The sequence below is a fragment of the Ursus maritimus genome, unplaced genomic scaffold, assembly GCF_017311325.1.
Source record: "Ursus maritimus isolate PB19 unplaced genomic scaffold, ASM1731132v1 scaffold_3, whole genome shotgun sequence".
Classification (NCBI taxonomy): Eukaryota; Metazoa; Chordata; class Mammalia; order Carnivora; family Ursidae; genus Ursus; species Ursus maritimus.
Window position 1 is genome coordinate 37,056,766 of NW_024425563.1, and position 26,589 is coordinate 37,083,354.

At 35.5% G+C, this 26,589-nt stretch overlaps 1 protein-coding gene across 3 annotated transcripts in view; it reads left to right on the forward strand.

Moving 5' to 3' along the window:
- IMMP2L (inner mitochondrial membrane peptidase subunit 2) overlaps window positions 1–26,589 on the forward strand; it is an 845,846-nt gene that overhangs the window by 175,176 nt on the left and 644,081 nt on the right. The window contains exon 5 of one of the 3 annotated variants that reach the window (XM_040644090.1): window positions 1,307–1,439. The exons of the other annotated variants lie outside the window; for them this stretch is intronic. Within the exon in view, the coding sequence (XP_040500024.1) occupies window positions 1,307–1,421 (115 nt within the window). The 3' untranslated portion in view covers window positions 1,422–1,439. Of the gene's footprint in view, window positions 1–1,306; window positions 1,440–26,589 lie in introns of those variants that run through there. 3 annotated transcript variants of the gene reach the window in all.

The window sequence follows — 26,589 nt, forward strand, 5'->3', positions numbered from 1 at the left end:
TCCCTTGCTTATAAATATAAAGCTCTGCTCTATTCTTAATTTTACATTCTTGTTAAATGGTGGTTGTTCTCACCACTCCAATTCATGTCTACCTATACTATCTCACCACCTAGGATCCTACAAGAGGACGTTCTGTAGGCACAATTATTTGATATTTCAAATGTTTTCAGATGAAAAGTGAGGTAGAGGGAGGAGGAGGAGAAAGAATATTAAAGAATATTAAAATTTCTCAATAAAACCAGTGTTTCCTTTTCATAATTAATATAACATATACAACTGACTACATTTGTGTATATGGAATCTGTTATTATGCAAATGTGAACGGATTGTCTTTTGATATATTAAGCTGTATAATTTTTTCTAGTAAATCCTTTTTTGTTAACATTATGTACTTATGTGTATGCATATAGTTTTAATACTCAAATCCCTTTTCCCCATTAAAGTAGATTGAAGCTTATGACATTTACAGTCTTATGTCTGAGAATAGAGTTAAGCTCTTAAAGAAGACTCAAATTCTTATTTTTTGAGTTCTAAGTAGGCTGCTGAAATTTACAGTTGATGCAGAAGTCTTGAAATCCAAGATGTTTGAGTTGAAGAAGCTGGCAGTCTATGAGATAGAAAGGGTCTTGAGTTTAAAGTAAAGCTCTGAAAATACCAGTACATAAATTTATTTATTTTTTAAAACTTAAACAATAGATTGGAATGAAATTAGCTAAAAAGTGAGATGATCTCATCGAAATGTTAACTAAGTGTTGTTTGGCTAAAAGGGGAGTTGCATTAAAAGCAAGAATCAGTAGACATGGTAGTCCTATACCTACCTTCCTTTCCTCTTCAGGCTGAGACGTGGGAGGGATGATGATAGGAATTCCTTTAGGTGAAGATTTGAACGTCACTGTCTAGGTAAAAGCCAGGAAGATGGCAAGACTTACATAAAAGCGTACATGGTCCTACATGACTATGGTGTGATAGTAGCAGCATTGGAATAGCTGAACCTCCCACTTCTGGAATTTTGAGAGTCAACAATCTCATGGATGTATCCTACACTAAAGTGACATGGGGTCAGTAGGGTAGAGATGTTTATGAGAAGTGTCTGGAGACAAAGAAGGTGTAATAATAACCCCCAATTTACTGTCGATCCAGGGAGGCAGTTGGAACTTCTAGCATTCCAAGGCAGGGAAGGTGGTTGAGAGACCAGTGCTTGAAAATACCTCTCTGTAATGACGAGGGGACACAGCCCAAAATGGCAGCATGGAGTGCATGACTGGAGGCCAATAAGACTATCGATAATTACTTCTCTGTAAACCAGATTGCACAAATGCTGTTTCCCAGAGACTTGGATGATGCCAGAGCAGGGCACTGCAGATCCAATGCCTTCCACTGCCGTCCTGTGGCTGCTGTGTGGACTGCCCCTCACCATGTAACCCTCACCTCAGGGAGAAGAAGGATGAAGAGTCATGAAATTGTGAATGTAAGTTAAAGAAATTACTGAGGAAACCCAGAAATGACTAAGTTTATCTAGAAATGACTAGATTATGTTTTCTGATGTTAGGTGGAGCAGGAGCTTGAGAGATATGTGATAAACTCTATAGGAGAAAACAAATTTTATATTATATATCTGAATCTTTATTTTATGAAATAATACATATGCAATATCAATAATATACTTTGGAACCTAGGGTCCTCAAAATGTGGTTGAGGGAATGCTGATGGATCCCTGAAACCCTTCTAGGGTATCTATGAGAGCAACACTATTTGTACAATAATACCAAGAATTTGCCTTTTTTACTCTCATTTTTTCATGGATGTACAGTGTACTTTTAAAGAGACTACAGGACATGTGACATAATGACAGATTAAATCAAAAGCAGAATTGAGATCCAGTTTGTTTCCATGCCAGACATGAAAGGGATTTGCAAAAAAGTAAAACAATGCCACTCTTAACTATTTGGGGGAAAAATATAATTGTTTTAAACAAAATTTTATTTTTGTTAAAATGTAGTGGTTGTGTTATTGTTATTTTTAAATGAATTAACAAATATTTTAAGTTGTCAATTTTAATTTTTAATATGGCATAAATTCATAGATACAATCCACGTTGTACAAAGAAAAGGTTTTTGGAATCTTCAGTGAGTTTTAGAAATGTCAGGGAGTCCTATATCCAAAAAGTTTGAAAACCATTGGCTCAGACTCATTAGGGCCAGCGTCTGGATTGGAGATTGGAAAGTAAAGAGTATAGAGATTGAAATCTGATTGGTATCTGAATCACATTGGGTATGTTTCTCAAATTTTCTAAATCTCACTTTGCTCATTTATAATATTGGGACAATAATGTTTAATTCTCAAGAACTTGTGAAGATTAGAGATATATGTACATTGACCACTCTAATAGGCTGTTCCTACTAAGTACTTATGTTGGATAGATGAATGTTAGATATTTATGTTTCAGATATCATCAGGGACATCTATATGGAAATAGCCCATAGTTTTGTTTTCTACTTACTCCACCTTTTGAAACCCATTCAAAATTAGAAAAAAGTTGAGAAGATTATTAATTTTCTTTCCTTTGAGAAAATGAATACATTTATAGATACAGATTTATAGACACACATATATGAGCCTGCGTTTGCCTAGTTTTGAGCCAGTGATCAATCATCAAGTATTGTTTCCCTATGTCATATGTTCTTAATTCTTCACTAATTTAAAATTCTGCTTTAAAAAAAAGACACCAGAAAAAGGAAATATTCCCAGGTAGGTGACATGTTTAAGTAAGTGAACATCATTTCTCTGAGGAGTTGCAGCCTAATTGGATTCATTTTTATATTAATAAATCAAATAAAATATATTGAGATACTTGTAGCAACTGTCTTAATAACATAGGTAAAAAAAAAATCGAAAGTGATATTCATCAGATACATGGTACAACATGGATGAAATTGAGATGACCAACCTGCCTGCATTTACTCATTTCAAAAGCATGGTTTGAAATTTAACCTAACAATGAAATAATTAGATAATGCGAAAGAACAGTGAGTGGATGACTTCCTTTTTGCAGTCTCATGTTACTGTAGCCACTCATTCAGCAATTTTTATCTGTAGCAACCATTTGGAATTTGCATATATCAGAAGGAATACTTTTATTTATTTATTTATTTATTTGGGCCGGGAATGGAAGCAGCACTTGATGACAAAACGATCTGGGTGATGAATTGCTCCTGTTGCTGGTTATCTTGAATTGGGAGTTATCTACAGCACAGTATAAGAAAAAAGATGCCACCCCCATTCATTTTGATTTAATGGGTTGGTGTAGAATACAACACACGATCTTTTCCCCCCAGTGTACATTCCGTAGTAAATAGAGAAAAAATGTATTAAGTAAGCTTTTTAGTTTCACATCAAAATCAATACCAGACTGTTATTGCAAATTTTAACATTATGATTTCCTCATCAATTTGTGTGGTACTTACATCTCTTACTATATAACAGCTGGCCATCTAACCTAATAATATTAAGTATAATGATTGAAAATGCAGAGTCAATTTTTCACCTAACCCTTCATCCCCAACGATTACAGTGTTCATCGTTCTGCTCTGAGTAAACAGAAACTCTGAGGAAATTAATTTAATAAAATTAAAAAAGATCAAAGGTATAAGAGGTGAAAATCCTCATGGTGACTGTGAATAAACTATTACATGTTTTGGATTATTTTTGGAAAGGTGTGAAATTCTATTTTCATTTACTATTAATTATTCTGTAGAAAGGGACTAAAAAAGTTGTTCTATGGTGAGCTAAAGCTAAAAATCTCCTGATCAGTTAGCCACTTCAGGAAAAATCTGTCATTGTGGGTGTGATTACTTACAGAGAATACGATACAGATAATTAGGAAACACCTAGATCCTCCTGTTGGTGGGAGGAATATTGTCCCTTGTAATGTATTAAGCACCTACCAGTTACTGCTCTAGGCTCCGGGATACTAAGGAGACCCTGCCCTCGAGGTGTTCATTGCCTAATAATGTATAATACTGTATTGCACTGATAATTACAAAATAGTGATCAGTCCAACAATATAACTCTGTGCAAATTTAATGACGTGAAATATATTTTATTATTTTAATAATTGGCATCAGGATTCCTCTTAGGAAGGGAACATCTTTGAAAAAAGAAACATAATGAGTTCACATGGAGTAGATGAGAGCCATCATATTGGAGGGGGGAGAGTGCGGAGACTTCTGCATCAGAGAACAAGGGGCATTCTTTTTGATTTGGACAGGGAGAGGGCCTCTGTGGAATGTCACCAGAGGGCTGGATTGGGAGAGTGGAGTGTCTGATCCTGCCTGGAAAAGACTGTCTTTTCCTGGCCTGGCACTACTTCTCTTGCCCTCAGTGGCTATTCTCTTCTTCCCCTAAGCCAGGGATCCCACTCTACTTCTCGACCCGGTACCATACAGCCACCCATCTATGGACATTATTAGTGAAAGCCTGCAATAGAGGTTTATCTGTTAGTGTTTTAACACCTCCACAGTTAAGACTCTGAGGGCTCTCTGAAAGCCAAGACAAATTCTTTGCTTTACTAAAGTTTTGAGAGAAAAGCTGATTTTTAACATTTGAAATTTAAAAATAACCTGTTGTAAATTAAGTTACCTGTATTTGTTGAATTCTTGCTCAGAACTCTTTAAGCTATTTTGTTTTTTCATGTATGTTCTATCTCACTTGCCTGTATAATTCCTGGAGAGAAGGAACAATGTGTCCTGCAGTTTCATTACCATTCCTACAGCTAACATAGCAGCTGCCCAACATAGGTGCTCATTCGTATTTGTCGAATAATTTATTGCTGTTAATATTAATAATTAATCTTTAATTTTTCCCCAAATTTGAGAGAAAAATAGAATTGAGATAATAATTCTATGTTCTGATCCTGGTCATTAGGACTCTGGGAGGCTCCTCTGTTTTATGTGATTATAGCTCAAAAATCATTCTTTTCCTTATGGCACACTACTAAAATTGCAGGAAAACTATATCTGGAAATAAAAGAGCCTCTGTGTTCTGCATGCAAGCCCAAGCTTATAAAGTATTAACTAGTACACACGGAACTCAGTCTCCTTGGGAAGAAAACGAATACTTGAAAGGATTTTTGATGAAGAAAAGATTTCTTCGCTAGTTTAAAATTATTCTAGGAAGATCATTAGGAGTTTATGATATGTACACATAAGGACAGAAGAAGAAATATTCCTTGCTTTCAGATATCCAAGCTTTTGGGTGGCAGAGTCAGCTTGTAAGTAATGGCAAAGGTTCATTTTCTCCACATCTAGGGCCTATGTGGCATAGTTTAGGGCTATCTTAAGAGTTTCTAAAGAAACTCACAATTCTGGTTCTATTAATGAGACTAATAATGCCATTTGGGCATAATATTAATAAAAAAAACTAAGGACACAATGACCTTATTCATAGTGCAGATCCCTAATTCTTGTTTGCTATTACGAAAATTTTTGCAAATTTTCTCTATTTTACTTAGATTTAAAATGGCATTGTTTGGTTTCTAACACACTAAAATGAGGAAGTGGATGGGAGTGGAGTCCAGTCAGATGACTTGGTAACTGGTTGGCTGCTTCTGAGAAAGCAGGAACCATCTCCTGTGTTTTAAGAGCAATTTGGCATTGAACTGAGCCTGATCTAGTGGGGAAGATAAACATACAGATATTTTATCATAATAAACGCTTTAATAGAATTTTTAACCAAGTGTTGTAGGAGAGATAAAAGTTGAATTTGTGAGAGAAGAGTTAGGGTAAATGCCACAGGGGACGACTGAGCCCTGAAAGGCAGGGATGCCTTTCTTTTGTGGTGCTCACTCCCATTTTCATACCCCAAACTTTGACTCCATGCTCCAGGGCACCTCCTCGCTCTCCAGCCTCCCTCAACTCTCTTGGATGGCAGGTTAATAGGAAATATGAACATTGTAGAGAAACTCCCTCCATTTCCTGCCACAAACCTATCCATGCTGTTGCTTTTGCCTCTTTCCTGCTTTTCTAGAAGGAGGATCTTTTGCTCCTATTTAAGGCTTGTCCCGGAGCTCTGGGCCCGTTTAGCTCCAACTGCTCTGAAACCATCCCACCCATTGAACCCCTTAATTACTCATACCTTCAATCCCTCCCTGTCTCCAGGCGCTTCTCTTTCAAACCCTAAATGCTTGTGTCATCCATCAAAACAAGCCAGTCTCCTCCCCTGGCTCTTCCCTTTCTACTTCCCTTCACAGCCAAGTTTGTTCAGGAGGAATTTACTTCATACTCTTCAACTCATTGCTGCCTGGATAACCTCAGACATCTCAGGCTCATCTTCCATGTGAACTCATGGTCTGTCTTCTGGAGCCTGCCCTCCTGCTGGTGTTCCCCCTCCGAATTCACCCAGTCACTGAGTGGAGACCTTGGAGCCACCCTTTACTCCCCTCTCTCCCTCCCTTCCCCTTCTTCCTTCATCGTCATCACCACGGATATTTAGTGAGCATGTCTGATGTGATGGGGACTTTTCTGAATGCTCTGCGTCCGTGGTCACCGTTCAAGTCACCAGCATCTCCGCCAGTTAGGTGCTCTTGGGCCGATTTCACCGTGGCCGTCTGAGATACAGTGTCAGTCGCACGAATTGAAGTGCCGCATGGAGCTGTAATTCCGACCCCGGCGTCAGGCCGGCGCCCGCAGTCTCAAACAGCAGTACCGCAGTTTATGATCTAAACCCTCACCAAGTACCCTCACTTCTGCTCTCAAATCTCTTGAATCCTCATACTTTGTTCCATCGCCACACCACGAATGGAGTTCAGACTCTTGTCCAGAGTTCACTTGGACTCTTGTGAGAGCTTTCTTACTGCTCTCAGCTCCTCCTGTGCCTTTCGTTTTATCTGTCCATATCTACTTTCAGAGCACTCTTTTAAAATGACTTTAGTAAGCGTGTAATTCTAACACTTAAAATACTCAACGGCCTCCTAACTCTGTGGTAAGTTCAGACTTCTTTCTGGAGCATTTGGAAAGCTGCATCCTCATCCTTGCCTTGGTTAGCCCTTTTTTTCAATTACTTGGAGAGAAAATGGAGTTGGTACGTGGATCACGCAGCTGGCTCGAACATGTGGGTCAGTTTATATATTAAATAACAGAATCAGGATTTAACAGATGTTCAGAAGCTTCTCTTACCCATTTCCTATTCTGCCCTGAAGTAGTCCAGGACAGAGGTTAGGCGTTGGAGTCAGGCATGGGTTCAGCTCCTGACCTTCCTCTCTTTCTGTAATCCTTAGCATCTTCATTATATGATGGTGATTATAATTCCATCCTTATTAGGATTTAGTGACCTGAGACATGCAAAGCACTTAGTACAATTATCGGTTCTTATTGGTAGGTTTGTACATTTGGCTTTGATTCCTGAAATAGAGCAATTGCAACAAATTTAGAAGAGAGTGTTTTGGTAATTGAAGTGACTCAACACTATGTTTTACAATAAATATTATAATTGAATAACCTACAGTGGTATAGTCCACAAAGAAAATGAGGCATGAGGGTATGTAATAGTTGTTGCCAAATATTTGTGGGGATATGGAAGATTAATTCGATTTATTCTGTTGGTTCCAGGGGCCATAACCCAATGGGCATAAATTCAAGAGTTGAGGTAGATTTTTTATTCAGCATAAAGAATTCTATAACATAACTGTCTTAACATGACCTGCCCAGTGTAGCAGGCATTCCAGTGGAGGCCACAGTTGTCAAATGGTACATCAGTGCTTTGACCAGAGTTTCAGAGCTGCTGCCAATTCATCCCCTGGTGCCACACCCATCCCTGATGTTCGATGAGTCAACTCTGTTTGTGTACAACATATTTTCCAGCCTAGTCCCCCTAGGCCATTTACAGATCGTAGTTTCTGTGGTAACAATCCCTATAATAAGTTGCAGTCCTCAAATAATCAAAACCCATGCCTTATTTCTCCTTCTGTAGTTGTTTGATGTCTTTTCTATTTCCCCGAAGTGTTAAATCAGGCCTTTAGGAATCAACATCCTGTAAACCCCAGGAGACAGTCTAATGTTATCTGCAACGTGGGGATTATTGCAAACAGCTGCTTATGGCAGAGTGGTGGGTAGCAAATTGTGCCTCCAGTGACCAACATAAAATGAATTTGAGTGCAGTGAGCTCTCTTGAAGCACAACTAAAACAATTTGCTCTGAGATATATCTACTTGACATTTTCACCTGACCTCAAATTAGTAATATACGTTCAGTGTTATTAGACTTGTCTAAGAATTATAAAGGAATTGATTGACTCCTAAAATCTGGATTACATTCTGTGAGATCCTATATGAAATTTCTAATTTTCATACCAAGTATTTCTGCTGAAAGGAAAGTTCTAGGAGAAAACATGAACTGTGGAATAATCAGGGTTTATCTTTGCTACTACTTCTGTCTCCATCAGTTTTACTCATATTCATAGTCTGGGATTTCTGGGACTCATATGTTGTTTTCCTTCATTTTCTCATCTAAAACCTTATCATGTGACTTCTCCCTGATACTGCTACCCTTAGGTGGTCCTTCATTTTTAGAACTTTCTTGACTTACTTTCTGAAACATTTCATTTTCTGCTTCTCCATGATCCAACTTATTTTTCCTAAGGTAACAGCTATCTACTTTTGTTAACTCAATTATATCATCCCATGCCTTATTTTAGATGATGTGTGTAGTAACAGTAGACTTTGACACAGGAGGCATTTATCCAATTCTACTGGTGGATGTTAGACTGTTGAGGGTGAAATTTAGAGAACATAGGAAGCCTGTGTTCACATCAAAATAGACTGCCCATGTTCTGCCCATGTACAGTTTCCCTTCTTTCTTCTGCCTTCCAGAAAGATTTTTAGTCTGTCTGTTGTATACCCAGGCATGGCTCTTCCCATTGGGAATATGCCTGAAGGTAGAGAAGGAAGGGAAAGATTCATGTGTGGTGATAGAGAATAATAGGAATGTGAGCTGAGGCAACAGTTTAGATATGGTAGACAGGAGGGAAAGTTGTTCTTAAGAAATATAACACTGAGGGTCACCTGGGTGGCTCAGTTGGTTAAGTGGCTGCATTTGGCTCAGGTCATGATCCCATCATCCTGGGAATGAGCCCCTCTTTGGGCTCCCTGCTCAGCGGGGAGCCTGCTTCTCTCTCTCCCTCTGCCTGCCGCTCCCCCTGCTTGTGTGCTGTCTCACTGTCTCTCTGTCAAATAAATAAATAAAATCTTTTTTTAAAAAAAAGAAATATAACACTGAAACTGAAGGAAGGAATCAGCCCTACAAAAAAATGAGGCAAAGAATGTGCTAGGCAGAGTGAAAAGCATGTGCCAAGACTTTGAGGTAGTAAAAAGCTTGGCGTGTTGCAAGGTTTGGAAGGACGCCAGTGTGGCTGGAGCTTTGTTCAGGCAAAGTTGGATGAGTTGAATTGGAGAGGCTCTTAAGGCCCATATCATTTAATAGAGCAGAGGAAGTCTTTGAGGGAGATCTTAAGTAGAGTGATGTTCAATTTATAGTTTGATAAAGTTTCTCTATGATAAATAAATTGGATGAGGTAAGAATGGAAATAATATACTTACAAATCTAGGAGAAAAATGGATTACTGTGGGGATAGAAAAAAAATGGAAAGAAGTGGATGGATTGAAATATCTCTTGGAGGTAGATACACAGACATTTTGGTTGGATTGGGTATAATAGTAGAGGGAGAGAGAGGAAATAAGAATGGTGACTGGTTTTCCAGATTAATCAATGAGTGGATGTTTGCCATATGTAATGAGATGGTGAAGTACCCCAATTAATAGAAGAGGAGGATAAAACTTGAAGAGGTTAAGTAATTTCCCCAAGGTCACCTCTTTCTCTATTCTATGTTTTCATTTTAGGCAAACACTTATACTATGAAATTATTTTGTGTTGTGTCCCAAGGACCCAACATTTACATCACTTATATTGAAGGCTGACATTCGTATCATTCACTCATTTATCCAAGAGATAGTGAATTCTTTAAGTATTACTGGTTACAGAGTAGTGACAAAGGGAAATGGTCCCTGTCTTGCTGACGGTGCGGAAGGTAGGCCATTAAACAGTAGAGCCCAGTATGAGACCATGGTAGGAAAGAGGCACTGGGTATGAAGGAAGCCAGGAAAATCTTTTCAGGGAAGGTCATGTCTTGTCTTAGCTGAACATTGAAAGCTGAGGGGAAGGAAGAAAGATCAGGAAATCATATTCTGGACAGAAGCGACAGCTCATATTTCAAGCCGGGAATACACAAAGTTCAGAGAACCTGAAATTGGAGCCATGTGGTTGAAAAATTAAGTTCAGATGGAGTGGAGAGAGGTAAGTCTGAATAGGTAAACAGGGCACGCTAACTCAAAAGTTATTTTAAGGAACTTGAGTGTGATCCTGTGATAGAAGGGAAGCTATCTTAAGAAGGGGCAAGGCTTGATAAAGTCATCTCCTTTAGAAAGACCATTGTAACTCTAGTATGGAAGATGGATTAGAAGGGGTTACAACCACTCAATAAATAGTTGATAATATTCTACAAATGTCTCATATATATAACAGGCAGTTGCAAGGATTTTCCATTTGGTTGTGTTCAAACTATGAAAGATGTTTTAAAACCCTTATGGTATGGTATAAGCAGGGCCTCACTGCTGATTAATTCTGTTATTAAATGTTTAAGCAATCTTTTTTTAGTGTATACATAAGTTTTTTTTGAAAGTTGGCTCATTTTTTGCACATCTTTTATGCTAGAAGGATATTAAAATAAATTGAAAACAAACCCTGTAACTTTTTAGAGATTTGTATATCTTTTTCTATAAAAAGGCTGTGTTTACTGATAGAAACATTCTTATTAACCTATCCAGAATTACAGCAAAAATTAACATATTTAAAATGCTTTTAGACATTATGCTCAAGAGGAAAAAGTAGAAGAGGAATATAAAATTTTATTGCTGTTATAATTACACTTGTAATTATGACAGCATTTTTATGGTCTACAAGATAATACTGAGTAGTTTAAATATCAACTTATGAATGTAAGATTGTATATGACATTTGTTCATTTTATTAGTGTATATGTGCAGTAAGTATTGTAAACACAAACAGTATTTGAACATATTTTCAAAACTCCTAATTACTAATTCCTGTTTTAAAAATTAAATCCCAGAAGGGTCTTGTAGGTCAGATCTAACCTTCTTCCTGAACACAATTTATTTCTGTACAATCCAGTATCAAGTTTCTCTTTCACCCCATCTTTTTAAATGTTTTAATTATTTGAAGTTCTTTCTGAAATATTGAACTAATCTCTTTCTTTGAAAAATCTGCCTTTTTGGTTCCAGCTCTGTCCTCTGTGGTTTCAAGGATATGTTTAAATATTTCATATGTTATCAAGACTTATTCATGAAGATTTATGCTGGAGTGTTAACCCTGGGAAAGGATTTACTTCAGAGTATAATGAAATAGTTATTTAAAGCTAGTTTCCCTTCTGTGTTTATATGTGCTCAGAAGCGTTCAGACTGGTTTGAAAGTCTCATTTGGTGTGTACTTATATATTTTTTCCCAAACTCTGATTGCAGTTTACATTATGACTCATTCATTTATTGTGTTTGCTGCATATTTTCCATTTTTCTCCACCAGAATATAAGTGACAGGGGCCTAGAACAGTGTTTTATAGTAGGCTCACAATGAATATTTGTTAAATGAATAAAAATAATTTAAAGTCTTCTTAAAAAAATCTTCATGATCTTGGTGAGATTTATGGGCTATTACACTTGGTACTGAAAGGTTAAATTATGTTAAAGATCACATGGCTAGTTAATAGAAAAGTCCTTCCTAGATTCTGATAATTCTGGATGCTATTGCTGGTTGGAATCATTACCCCAGGATATAATCTGAGAACAAATGTAATACATACTTAAAGACTCTATCTCCCTCATGTTTCCTCTGTGTTGCTGCCTCACCTGGATGATTTTTATTTCCATAGATTAGTTCTGCTTGTTTCCAGAAGTGTATGTAAGTTAAATTATATAGTATATACTCTTGCTGTCTGACTTCTTTCTTTCTTTCTTTCTTTTCTTTTTTTTTTTATATTATGTTAGTCACCATACAGTACAGCATTAGTTTTTGATGATTCATTATTTGTGTATGACACCCAGTGCTCCTTATAACACGTGCCCTCCTTAATACCCAATCACCGGGCTACCCCATCCCCCCAGCCCCTCCCTTCTGAAACCCTCAGATTGTTTCCCAGAGTCCAGAGTTTCTCATGGTTCGTCTCCCCCTCTGATTTCCCCCCCTTCAGTTTTCCCTTCCTTCTCCTAATGTCCTCTGTGCTATTCCTTATGTTCCACATATGATTGAAACCATATGATAATTGTCTTTCTCTGCTTGACTTATTTCACTTAGCATAATCCCCTCCAGTTCCATCCATGGTGATGCAAATGGTGGGTATTCATTCTTCCTGATGACTGAATAATATTCCATTGTGTATATGAACCACATCTTCTTTATCCATTCATCTGTTGAAGGGCATCTTGGCTCCTTCCACAGTTTGGCTATTGTGGACATTGCAGCTCTCTGACTTCTTTCACTCAGCGTTCTGTAGATGAAGTTCACCCTGTGCGTGTATAGCAGAAGTTCCGTTTTATTGCTCTGAAGTAAGATGATTCCACAATTTATATTTCATTCTTCTGTCAACATTTAGGTTGTTAGTTTTTTTGTTTTTATTTATTTTTTTTTGTTTTTTGTTTTTGCTGCTACAGATACTCTTTAAATTTTTCTGTATGTGTATGAATTTCTCTTGGATATTAACCTAGGAGTGGAATTGCAGGGAGATAGGGTATGTATATGTTTGGCTCTAGGAGATGAAGGTAAAGATTTTTCTAAAGTGTGTGTATTATATTTATATTTTGGAATATGGTGAACACCAGGGATGTGTTTTGATGAAAAAGGGGTCATATGGCTGAAACCATGTACGATTTTAAATTTTGAGAAATCTAAATGTATATGATTGATTAATTAATTTTTAAAAAAGATTCTATTTATTTATTTGAGAAAGAGAGAGTGGGGTGAAGGGCAGAGGGAGAAGCAGACTCCCTGCTGAGCAAGGAGCCTGATGCAAGACTCAATCCCAGGACTCCACGATCATGACCTGAGCTGGAGACAGCATTTAACTGACTGAGCCACCCAGATGCCCTATAATTAATTTATTTTTAAAAACAACTAGAGTGATGTTTTTTGTACTTCTCTTTTTGTCCCAACTTTTCCATTTCATATGGGAAAAAGTGGAGCGGGTAAGTATATTGTCCTGCAGCAGTCATCTTGAAGTACAAAGATATCTCTGTAACAGAATTTTAAAAAACTTAAATGTTCAGGGAACATATTAAATTACTAAAGATGTATTTAATGTCCAGTAGTGATGATTTTTCTTGGTCTTTGTACATTCTAAAAAGTGAGTGACTCATAGACTTGAAATCATGAGAAAATTTGGAGAGTTTAGTTCATTTGACATCCAAAATTCTTTTCTTTCTTTTCCTCTCCTATACTAAGGTTTCTTGGTTATGTGTAACATGTTACAGACAATGGACTGTGTCTACAGAAATTTGTATACTGAAGAGTAGTATTAGTCAACATAGGATTGATATCTCTTTGGCAATGATAATTGCCTTATAATCCCAAATTAACACTTAGGGTGTTTATGCAGGTTTCACCATGTGTTTTAAAACATAGGCATCTTATTTAATATGGTTTCAGAAGGCTATTTCAGCCCGAGGTACTACATTGAGTACAGTGTTTGGAAAGTATTTTGATGTATTGCAGAGGCTAATTGCTCAATTTTCACCAAATTCCTTTACTAATCCAAGAACAAGTCCAGAAGAAAAAGTTGAGTTGAAGTTTGTGTGATTGGGGGCTGAAAACATCACTTCATTTCTTTGTTTATTTCATGGTCAGTTTTCTTTAATCTATCTGAGAGCAGTGGTATAATTTGATTACCACTCTTGACTTTTAGTTCTTTCAATCAGTATTCTGTACTTTTGGATAAACCTTTGACTTCATTGAGTCTTAGTTTCCTTATTTGTTAATGGGGGTGTGGGCTTAAGCTGGACCCTTCTAGAGCTAATTTTTGGGTGATATTCATGTAGGGTATTAGATGTGTTTTTAACAAAGCATTGCTTGGATAGGCCTCTCTGGTTTCCTTTCTTCTTCCTTGTAAGTGGAAGGAAATATTTTGGAAGAAAATAACTATCCTCCCCTTTCCAGAGCTTCATAACTGGTGCTAAACGAACCAAGGAAGAGAGAGATTTGCTAAATCATGGCATTGAACTTGGTGTTCTAGGCATTATAATTTCTGATGAATGGTGTCTCCTGAGACTTCTGTAAAATGATACATTCTGACATCCAGTGACCTTTTAAACTAATATTTCTATTATATAATTCAGTTGCTTCTGTTTCCTGGAGATAATAACATTAGTTTGTACTGAGGTAGATAATGATTTTGTTAGCAATTTCCTTTGTGGTAAGTGTTTTTAAAGTAATTTAGTTTGAAGGAAGAATCGTTTATACAAATAAAATCCAGAGGAACTCACCTTTAGTGTACTGTGATAAAAAAAAAAAAAAAGAGGTAGTCAGTGACTTCTGGGACAATATTTTCGAGATTCACGGTAAATAGTCATATTGAAGATTTATTTTTAGGAAAGCTTGTTGCCAACTATAAATATTTTTAAAACACACACACATACAATATTATGGTGAAGAGACAAGACTGTGGAATCACACCTATTGCTAGTTCTCTCATGAATAAGGAATATTAGACGTGAATTTTTTTAATCCATAAAATGAAAGTAATAATACTTCACAAAAGTATGTAGTAAATACTAAATGAAGTGATAACAAGAAGCATACACTATAGTACTTGGCATACGGTGGTGCTCAATAAATATCAGCAATTTTTTTTTCCTTGTGGGTGCTCTAAGTTCTAAAATGGCTTCTAAGTTATCAAAGACAGTTGAAGTTATGTTAGTCAAGTTTTATCGTTAAGTTTAGTTATTATGTTCTGATTGTTTGATTCCTGTTCTGTTAACTGTTTTTACCAAAGTTGTTGATGGCTCAGAACACCTAGTCCCTTTTTATGGCTGTTAACTGTTCACTGTAGCTGGAATGGCAAGGATGGGATGGACGGTTGACTTATAGTCTTAGATTTTTATATAAAATATTTACAGTCATAGCAAAACAAGGATGTGCTAAGAAGAAAGAAATAGCATTTGTTTCCTTTCCTTCCACAGTTCGTGTCTATTCTTTGATCACACACAACTTCTGCCCGCCTTTCCCCCATGCTCTCTCTCTTCTACTCGGACCTCATTGTTGCACCTGGGCCATCATCTTTGCCACCGTGCAAAGGACTGCATAACCTTCTCTTCTCCACTATAGCTGAGGTCTCACCTCCTCCATGAAATGCTTGTACTGTGCTTCTTGTCTTCTTCCTTTGTCTCACCTTGTTCTCTGTCTCACCTTCTTGTCACCTAGCATAGCTGCCTCAAAATGTGATATGTCCTGTTATGTGTGTTTTAAGTCTACAACTGGATTATATGTAGGGGTAGTCTTTTTAATTTTTTGTGTCTCTGATGAAACTTAGAGAGTCCTTCACACAGCAGGTTTGTAGTGAAAGTTTGCTGCTGTTGTTGCTGCTTCTACTCTTGCTGATGTTGTTAAAAAAAAAGGAAAATCTGCCCCTAGATGTATGGCACTTTGGGTAACTAAGACACTCTGGGTTTGACTAATTTGAGATCAGACTTGGTTCTTCCAGCTGAATGGTCAATTCATTCCCATTTATCTCTTTGTTGGCCTGCCCATCCATCCAAATAATTTATTTACTATTTTGGTTACAAAGCATGTGCTAGGAGCCATGGGAAATAGAAAAAAAATCAATTGGTAAGGGATGGTTATACTAATTACTGGTACTGGCTATTCCTAAATAATTGTTTTGTATCTTCAAATAACTTCAAAAGACTGGCAATTCAGGGTTTACTTATGTTTCTAAGTTAAAATAAACTTTTTAATATAATATAGTACTTTTTGTGATCCCATAGTTTCAAAGAAACTTTTTAATATAATGTAGTACTTTTGTGATTCCATAGTTTCGATGAAAACTATGACATTTCCATTTAACTTACAACTGCTGATCCTTGTTGCGTTAGTTAGAATTTTAATCCTAAAACAAAAATGTTACTGAGCCAAGAAAGTACTGCAGAATTTCCGAAGGCTAAATATTCAAATTAAAATAATAGCAGTGCAGGCTTGCTTTTAAATAACTTGACCAAAATTTAAAAATGGAGTTGAAACAAGGTTTGAACAACTAAGATTAAATATATATGATGCATGCTAATCTATTTTTGGTATCATTCTCATTTATTTGATCTACCTCATCGGGGCTAGTTTCTGATGGACCACTTTACCTTACCCACTGTAAATGACACAAAAAACATAAAGTCTGCTTTTGAGAAAGACAACCTGATTAATTAATAATGTGAACATGTATTTGCTTTTTACATAAAATTAGTTCAATGGAAGGGTCTGATAAAAACTTTAAAGTAAGTGTGTTTGATTTTTTTTTTTTCATGGAGATAAGTGAAGAAATTACTCTCACTGAATGAAAGCAAGACATATTGTAACAACAAAACAGGCAGAACCAAATATGAATGTATGAATATAAAAAGGAACTAATCAGAAACTAGAATTGAGGGGCACCTGGGTAGCTGATGGTTAAAAGCGTTTGCCTTTGGCTCAGGTCATTCTCTCTCTCTGTCTCTCTCTCTCTCTCTCTCCTTCTCTCAAATAAATAAATAAAAATCTTAAAAAAAAGAGAAATTTGTAGAGTTGAAAAATGTTGTCACTGACAGTAAAATATATCTACAGACAGAATAAACTCTAGAAAATAAACTATTAGAATTTAATTTATTTTTATTTTTATTTTTTTAAAATATTTTATTTATTTATTCGACAGAGATAGAGACAGCAAGCGAGAGAGGGAACACAAGCAGGGGGAGTGGGAGAGGAAGAAGCAGGCTCATAGTGGAAGAGCCTGATGTGGGGCTCGATCCCATAACGCCGGGACCACGCCCTGAGCCGAAGGCAGACGCTTAACCGCTGTGCCACCCAGGCGCCCCCCCATTAGAATTTTTGAACTGGAAGATATGATTGAGGAATCTATAGTAAAATCAAAAATAGATTAAAAAAAGTATAAAAATATTGTTGAGACTAAAGGATAGATTGAGAAGTGCCATCATGCCTAAAAGTATCTAAAACATCTTAAACACATACTATCTTCATTTTTTTAAATCTCCTATTCACTTTAAAAAGAACTTATTAAGATGAGATTATATAAGTATACATGAAAACATTTTTGACAGAAAAATTCAAAATTAGGTAAGACCATATTGAGTTTAAAAGTGCAAGTACCTCTTTACCCTTTGTAGCCATCCACAGTATCATTCCAGACCTTTATTCCTGTGTAAATTTTTCATATCATTACACAACTTTTTAAAAAAAATTCATAGTTAAAATTGAGTCTCTTTGTAATTATGTGTGTCTCCAGAACAGATAAAGAGATGGAAATAATATGGTATATGCAAATTTTAAATTTTGGTAGGTTCTGGCAATGTTGTCCTCCAATAAATTTGTACCATTTTACATTCCCACCAGTATTGTAGAGAATGACAGCTTCCCCATACTCTCACTAACACTGGATGTTATGAAGCTATTAAATTTGTAATTTCACAGAAAGAGTATTTTGATTTTATTTGCATTTCTTAATTTATTAGTGATGTTGGACATCTCTCCAACTTCTTATATTTATTTTTATTTCTTCTGTTAATTGAATGTTGATAACTTTTACCCTTATTTTGAGTTTTTCTATATAATAAATACTAATCTTTCATCTGTTACATGTGCCATAAATGTTTTCTTCTCATCCATTTGCCATTTGGCTGTGTTATATTTCCATTCTGTAGACATTGTACCTTTCATGTTGTATAATTGAGTTTTTAGAACTTTTCAGGCTTATAATGTAGATACTTGGTATTATCCTCATTGATCTTACATAAAGATAGGCATCATGTCAGCAAATATAGTTTTAAATATCTCAGTTATCCATTAAGAGGAAAGGGTGAAGGAGGCTAAAATAAAGCTCTAGTTTGTATCTCTTCTGTCGGAGTGCCATTCTTGTCTCCCCTGCTACCTGTGCCCGTGTTAAGCTTAGATTCCAGAAGAGCATCAGTAAGTGTGAATCTCTTTTGCGCTCATAGGACTTGGCCTGTAACTTGTTCTTGTCTCAGGGTCAAAGGCCAAGGAAAGCTGCTTGTCAGAGCTCTCAACAGGATGATTAATAATGCAAGAGTGATGTGACTGGAGAAGGAATAGGGGTGTCTCAAAATTTAGGTTTCTATTGTTAACTGACCGATCTACCTAAAATCGACCTACCTTTTCTTTCTGTCCTTTTGTGTCGTGAGACATGATAGAAAAAGGAGGAAAATGAAATATAGAAAAGTGACCTGACATGGCATAAAGACAGTAAAAGTGAAAGATGAAAAAAGAAGGTACATTTCGTGTGTTGGGATCTCGGACCCTGGGGCAGTGGGTGCCATGTATCTGAGGGAAGCTTCATTCCCAGGAGCTCTTGTGCACTATCAAGCCCAAGTCAAAAAGAAGCAGAGAGAACTTGCGGCGTAGCTGGGTACTGTCTTTCTGGAGTCAGGCAGGTCTGAAACACCATGTTATACAAGTTAGTTTTTGTTGGAACATCTTTGTGAGCTGGGATTTTAATTTATATATATTTTATGTATAGGAAGGTTTATTTTCTATTTTCAGCATGTAAAGTTTAATATACATTCCTGAAATTGACATTATTAATTGCATGGTTAGGGTTAAAAGAGTCTTTGAAGTTTTAGTCCACTTCATCTGTCTTGTACTAAGTAGCATGTGAAAGACTCCTATTAATAGTTTTGCTTTGTCTTTATCTCCTGGCATCTCTGAGGGTTTTGTTTTGCTTTGTTTTGTTTTTAGTAGGCTCCATGCCCAGTGTGGAGCTCAATGAAGCAGGGCTTGAACTCACAACTCTGAGATCAAGACCTGAGCTGAGATCAAGAGTCAGATGCTTAACCAACTGAGCCACCCAGGCACCCCTAAGTTTTTGCTTTACAAAGAGGAATGCTGTGTTATTTTTTACATCGATATTTATATTTATTATATCTTCATTGTATTTTCGGCTTTTAATGTTAAAAAGTGCCCCTCTTTTTTACATTTAATGGTTTTTGTTTTGCATTTTATTTTGTTTGAGATCTGTGTTACTATTACTGCTCACCTATTGTTTCAATTTTCCTGATCTATTTTTGCTTATCCCTTTATATTTGGGCTTATGGACTCATTTTGTTTTAAGGATCTATCTTGCATACAGTGCAGAGTTAGGTTCTGCCTTATGAGCCAGACTAAAAAGTCTTTTCCTTAAAATGGGTTAAGTGCCTTCAGAGTTATTGAAAAGACTGCTGTGTTTGGTCTTAATTCTGTCATGTTATTTCATATTATAAATGTTGTACATGTTATGGTATATTTTCTGGGTTTCTTTTTCCACATGAGTCCCCCCCCCCCAATTTTTTTGAGTTTTCCAGCAGGGTTTTATTTTTGTTTGAGTGGTGACATTGAACTTGTGCCTTTGTTAGTGCCTTTATTCCCAGCTTAAAAGTTTATGCATTTAATGTCTGGTTTGTTAATGTTTAATAGTGTACTTACTATTGCCTGTACAACAAGTGTATTCTACTTTGTTTTCCTCTCATTTCTTATTTCACTGTTTTTATCAGCATTATTTATAATTTGTGAGAACATTCAGATCATAATATATTGCATATAGTATAATATTATTTTCCCATGCTTAATTGTCTTTGTGTCTTGTATCTACAAGTGAAGATATAAGTGTACACTATTAGATTCTTGCTTAACTTTCCCAATCACTGCTTATTTGGATTAAATTAATCTTCTAGTATATTCTTCAAGGACTCATGGACACAGAATTTTTTGAGCTATTGCATGTTTAAAAGTGTTCTTCAATAGCTTTGATACTTGAAGGCAGCTTGGCTGGATATCAGTCCTGAGATTGCACTTGTTTCCTGGAGTTTTATGAAAATGCTGCTCCAATGGTGTGTTATTTTGTATCTTGTTTTTGATAAATCTGTTGCCAGTGTAATTCTTTCTCTTTGGTACACTATTTGAAATTGTTACCTGGAGATCCTGAGAATTTTTCCTTTATCTTTAATGTCTGCTAATTTTACTAGGATATATCTCTGAGTTGATCATTGCAGGTCCTTTCCCCCTGGTGCCCCTTCAGTGTGTAGATTCAGGTCTTTCATTTTTGAAAATCTTATTGGAGTTTCAAATATTAATGCTATTCCATTTTACAAAAATCTTCTTTAGGAACTCCATTTATACGTATGTTGGATTTTCTTTTGCCTGTCTTTCATTTTAGTCACTTTTTCTCTGATCCTTCTTACTTTATTCTCTATTTCAGAGAGAATAAAGTTGGTTGTTTTTGTTGTTTTTCCAATATCCCTTTTTAAAATTTTCATTCAGATCTGTTTTTTCCTTTAGCATCTTGCAATTTAGTTTCCATTTGTGGTATGATTTTGTATTTTTCTCCTACTTTTTTCTGAGTTCAGTTAACATTTGTTTTATTTCTTCCTTTATTCTTGTCATGCATTTTTTTTCTGAGTTTTTATTTTCTGTCTCATCTACCTAAAGCTGGGTCTGTGGGTATTTAATTAAGCCGTGAATGTTATGTTAAAGTTTCCATCTGTTTTGGCAATTAGTGGAGAGTGGGTGGAATTTTCATCAACTGAATTGTTTGGGTTCTCACTTTCAATTTTCTTTTACCAGTAGCTTTTCATTGACTTCTTTTCAGTGGGTTGGGATGATGATGACATTCCTAGTTCAAGAGCCACCCTCTTCTGTCACTGTAGGCAAAGTATTGTTTCTTTCCTGGATGGCATGGCTCTTGATTTTTAAATTTTCTTACATCTTCTGGGATTCTGAATGTCCCCCTGCTTCTCTATCTCTCTATGTAAAGTTGCCAAAGAAAGCTTTCCTTCTGTTTTAACTCTCTTCTTGATCCAACGTAAAACTTTTCTAGGATTGCCTTGTCATGGCCCCAACACCTTTGCAAGTCCTTGTTTTTGTCAGTGCTCTTATCTAACTGTTGACTTTTCAGTATTTTCATATGGGAGGTCAATTTCTAGCAGTGGTTTTAAGACACATTTAGGCCTGTCATTAGCTTCCCTTTTCTTACTTTCAGTGTAATTTCTCCTGAGCTGTTCTTGGTCCCCATGGAGCTTGGTGGCAGGAGCACCACTGAGAGCTCAGTGATTTACTGTTTAGTGTTATACTTAAGAGTAATTTGAACTTGAGAGGTTTCTGTCTTCTAGTTATGTTGAAGTCATGAGTTTTTGTAGTTTTATTTCCTCTTCCTGTTCTTTTTTTTTTTTTTTTTTGCCCCCAGAATATGTTGGGACTTTGAGATTTAAACCATTGCCACTGCTTTGACGACCCAGAATCTTCTCTATCCATTGATAACACCCAAATCCTATAGCAATTTAAATGTTTCTTAGTTTTGCTTACTATGAAATTCAAATCTTGAATATACATGAATGCTTTCCAAACAACGAGAAAATATTTTAACTAATTAAATTTATACATCATAGACTTTATCAGACACATAGGCTGAGCAGGTTAGAAAAAAAAAAAAAATGGATTCTAATGTCTTACCAAGGTCTCACTAATACAAAAACCAATGGGTTTTTGTCTTTCTGTTATTAATGTTTAGAGTCCCTAATGTGTTTTGTGAGGCTAAATAATAAAACAATGATTTTCTTTTTCAGTGTGATGCATCATTGTCTGCTGTCTTTTTGCTAAGATTGTTTGAGATAACTACGTATGTTTAGTAGTCCAAGGGCACGTTGAAGTTTCATGTGGAATAGTTACATGGGAATTTGCTGAAGCAATTACTCAGTTGTTTAATGACAAGTAATTATCCACATCACTTCCCAAGCTATACATCTCTCTGTTGCCCTTCAGCATTACGAACATCCCACCCATTGGCATACACATTTATTCTGCACAGTATCCAGCTGTTACCTACTCTAAGATGTAACACACCTCTAATTTCTATAACTAAATCTAAGCCTTGCTTTTGGGGCTTGTAAAATCTACCTTATAACTGATTTTTTGTATTCTTTGAACGTTGTAATACATTTAGAAACTGTGGCCCCTGAAATAGTTTTTGTACCACTAAGGAGCAAGAAGGGATAGTAACTTTCCTATTGGAGAAAACTGAGTAATCTGTAAATGCATTCCTAGTTATCATTCTGTGAGCTCCTATTCATTTCTAGCTGCCATAGATTTCATTGTAACATGTCATAATTGCACTCATATTGTTTAAATTATTTTTCCTGAATTATATCAATTCTTGGAGCTTCTTTAATATTCCTTTGTAACCTGCAGCAGAGTTGAAAAGAACCCCAGCTGTATTGACAATTTTCAAAATAACTTTGAAGAGCTTATGGGAGAGTACTCAGAGAGCTGTTCCAATGGTGCTGTTTTTAAAAATCATACAAGTTTCTCTGAGTCAGATTGGATCATTGTACTTTCATTAGTTCTGTTATGACTGAGAGGTCATGAAGTGGCTACTGCAGTTAGCTTTTATATTCTCCATCTTAGCAATGAAAAGATGAAAAAAAATATGAGCGGATCTTGTGCTTTATAATGCTCCTATTCCCATACTTATTTCTATGTATTATATATTACTATATTTACCTCCTCTCCCCAAACAGATGATCATGTATGTTGTTTAACCCCCATTTCCATATTGAAGTTAGAAGCTTTTTTGTATGTTGATATCCGGAGAGTTCAAAATTTCTCATCTTGTATGCTCCATGTTTTTCCGCTTCCATTTCTGACCTCAAGCAATTTGTGGCTCTCTTATTTCTACCTTTGCATTTATCTTGGATAAACTAGAGGATTTGATGATAGCATTTAAGTCATCAAGATACCATAAGATTACTTTCTAGCTTCTAACTTACCTCTAAAAATAGTTAAAAATACTTTTCAATTCAGAATCAATGCATTGGTAAGCTAAATTCTCCCACTTTTATTTAGCTGTTGTTTGTTCATATATTCATATATTTGGATATTCTATACCAGATGCCGTGAAAGATTTAGTTCAGGCTTTGGGGGTGTCATGAGGTAGATGGATAAATGAACAATTACTATACCTTGTAGGAGCAATTGTGATCGATATCTGTAGCAAGGGGAGAGCATGCTTACATAGTCATAGAAATTATTTCTTTACAGTGACACATTTATGTAAGCTACATCATGATTTACTGTAAGTTGACTGAAAACTCAGAGAAGGTTACATGAGTCATTCTATTCAGATCATATTTTCTCTTACATAAATTTTAAGAATTAGTATCTTGAGTTAAACCTTTCTGTATATTAGTTATGTTTTCTGATTTGAGTTTAGGAGATGTCTATTGTTACCATTCCTAACTAATTTTAGTTTTCAAGAGAGCAATTTGGAATCACAGATTTGAAGACAAATACTTAAAATGTTCATACTTATAAAAAAGAAGAAAAACATTCTCTTGTATAGAACTGTGTACATCTTTGCTCCTAAGAAAGTTAATTTTGTAATATCATCTAGTATCTGGTTCACAATTATCCCCCAAATATCTTTTATATAGTGTTTTCTGGTACTAAAACCAAAGTTCACAGGGTTGTTGTATCTTGTTCATCTTCTTGACTAAGATCTTGTGCCTTCTGTTTGATAGCTGTGACTGTGATAAAAAGCAGTGACTCTCTCCCAGGGAATAGCCTCTCTCTCTCTCTCTCTCTCTTTTAAAGGTGGGTTGGAAGCATTTCCTACAAAATCGTAGTGGCACAAAATGCTGAAGCCCTTCTTTGCCTCCATGGTTGATCCAAGTGGGATTAACAGTGGAGGAAACAATACTGTCCAGCTCGTTCCCTTTTCTCCCCTTTTCACTTCTGCTCTCCTCCGCGTTTGCGCTTTACCATTGGACTTCTGCTCTTCCAGATTCGCGAAGCAGGAATCTTACCATGGAATGAAGACAGCTAAGAGGATTTCTGAATCAGGTTGTGTAGAGGACAACTGAAAGTTGAGCTGTCTTGAAATTTGCACTTCTGGAGGGAGATTACATGTTGACAATTTGGGAATTATTATAACTGCTTTTCCCTCTCCATTCCCTTCTCTCCCTGCTCTCTCTCATAAATAAATAAATAAAATCTTTAAAAAAAAACCTGAAAAACTAAAAAATAATGGAATGATTAAAAACATTTTGGTAGGCCCATTTGGGTATCACAATATATATTCATTCATTTAAAATTTCATTTTGGAATTTTTACCGATATGGTAAAATGTCTGTAATACTAATAGTAAAAAAAAAAAAAAAAGAATGGAATACAAAAATTATATTTATTGTGCTTGTTTTTACATTCGTATTTTTTCAAAAAATGTATCTCCAGACAGGAATATAGAAACAGAATATACCAATTATTACTTATAATTTAAAGATAACAGATTTTTAAATGGTTTCTCTTTATATGTATTTTTAGTATTCCAAACCTTTACCATTAAGAAGTGTTAGTTTAAAAGTAAAGAAATACTTGTTTTAAAAAGCTGTTACAATTAGCTCGAAAAATATACATCTTTAGAAATGTATATAAATTATTTTGTGATGAAAATCTCAGATTACCTCTTTTCTGTGGACTAAACTAGTGTTGGATTTTATGCTAGTAAAATAATATTCACTAAATATTACATTCTCTGTGGGGTGCACTTGCAAAACTCATAAATTTAGAGAACACAATTATGTCAGTGAATTGAAATTAATGAAATGGCATCTCACACAGGCACCATAATTTGCATATTAATTTCAGTTAATGTTTTTATGGATGTGACAGACTTATTCCAGTCATATTTGAAAAAAAAAATAACAGATTGTGAAGCAACCAAATGCTGAACATTTGTGCCAGTAGATTCACGGAATCCCAAAACAATCTTCAATGTGCTATTGTTTGGCACTTTGACTTTTGGTTTACCTTTTATTGCTTTTTTTTTTTTAAGTAAAAATACATTTTGTCAATAAATAGGTACTTGTTGATAGTGAATATTTATTTTTAACTGCTGAAGGTTATTCTGTTTTGAATTGGAATTTATCACTTAAATTACATTTAAATTAAAAATTATATTATACATGCCTTTAAATAGATTTTGTTATTTGAATCCTGCTGTTGTTAAAATTACTCATTGGCTTTCTTTGGAGGTGACATCCCTCAGCTTAACTTAAGGAACCTCTTAGGAATTGTGGTCTGTAGATGATGAATTGGTTTTACCTCTTTTCTATGCATTTTCTCAGTGGCATTCTCTCTCTGTTAAGCTCAGTTTTGCCAAATGAAATTTTATTTCATCACTGTTTTCAAATTTGGATACACAGTAGATTTTTTCTTTTATCTAATTCTTCAGTTCATCTCTCCCTTTCTCTTTTTGCTTCATCTCTTTTGACGATTATTTTTTCCTTGTCATTTCTTATTTTGTTTTTGGGTTTTCTACTCACCCTGCTCCCTCTTCCCCCCCACTTTTTTTTTTTGTTAGGTTGGCTAGTAGTTGGTCTGTTTTGTTGAGTGTTTCAAAGAAACAGTTTAATTTTTTTTCTTTTATTGAGGTACAATTGACAAATAACATCATATTAGTTTCAGGTGTACAACATCAATAATTTGATATTTGTATACACTGTGAAATGGTTATCACAATAAGCCTAGTTAATACCTGTCACTATACATAGTTACAGAAATGTTTTCTTCTGATGAGGGCTTTTAAGATCTTCTGAGCAACTCTCAAATATGCAATAGGTTAACCATAGTAACCATGCTGTACATTATAGCCCCATGACTTATTTATTTTATAGCTGGAAATTTGTCCCTTTTGACCCTCTTCAGCCATTTTGCATTCCCTCTCCTCTGGCAACCATCAATCTGTTCTCTATGTCTATAAGCTTGGTTTTTTTAGTTAGTTTTATTTCTTGGATTCTTTGTTTTGTTTCCTAGATTCAACATAAAGATAAGATCATATGGTATTTATCTTTCTCTGTGTGACTTACTTCATTTAGCATAATGCTTTCAAGGTCCATCAGTGTTTGTCACAAAAGGCAAGATTTCCTTCTTTTTTATGTCTAAACAATACTCTAGTGTTGTGTATGTGTGTGTGTATATATACACACATCTTCTTTATTCATACATCTGTCAAGGACACTTAAGTTCTTTCCATATCTTAGCTATTATAAATAATGCTGCAGTGAACATGGGGGTGTATATATCTTTGCAAATTAGCATTTTCATTTTCTTTGAATAAATATCCAGAAGTGGAATTGCTGGATCATATAGTAGTTCTATTTTTAATTTTTTTTTTTTTTTTTTTTAAAGATTTTATTTATTTATTCGACAGGATAGAGACAGCCAGCGAGAGAGGGAA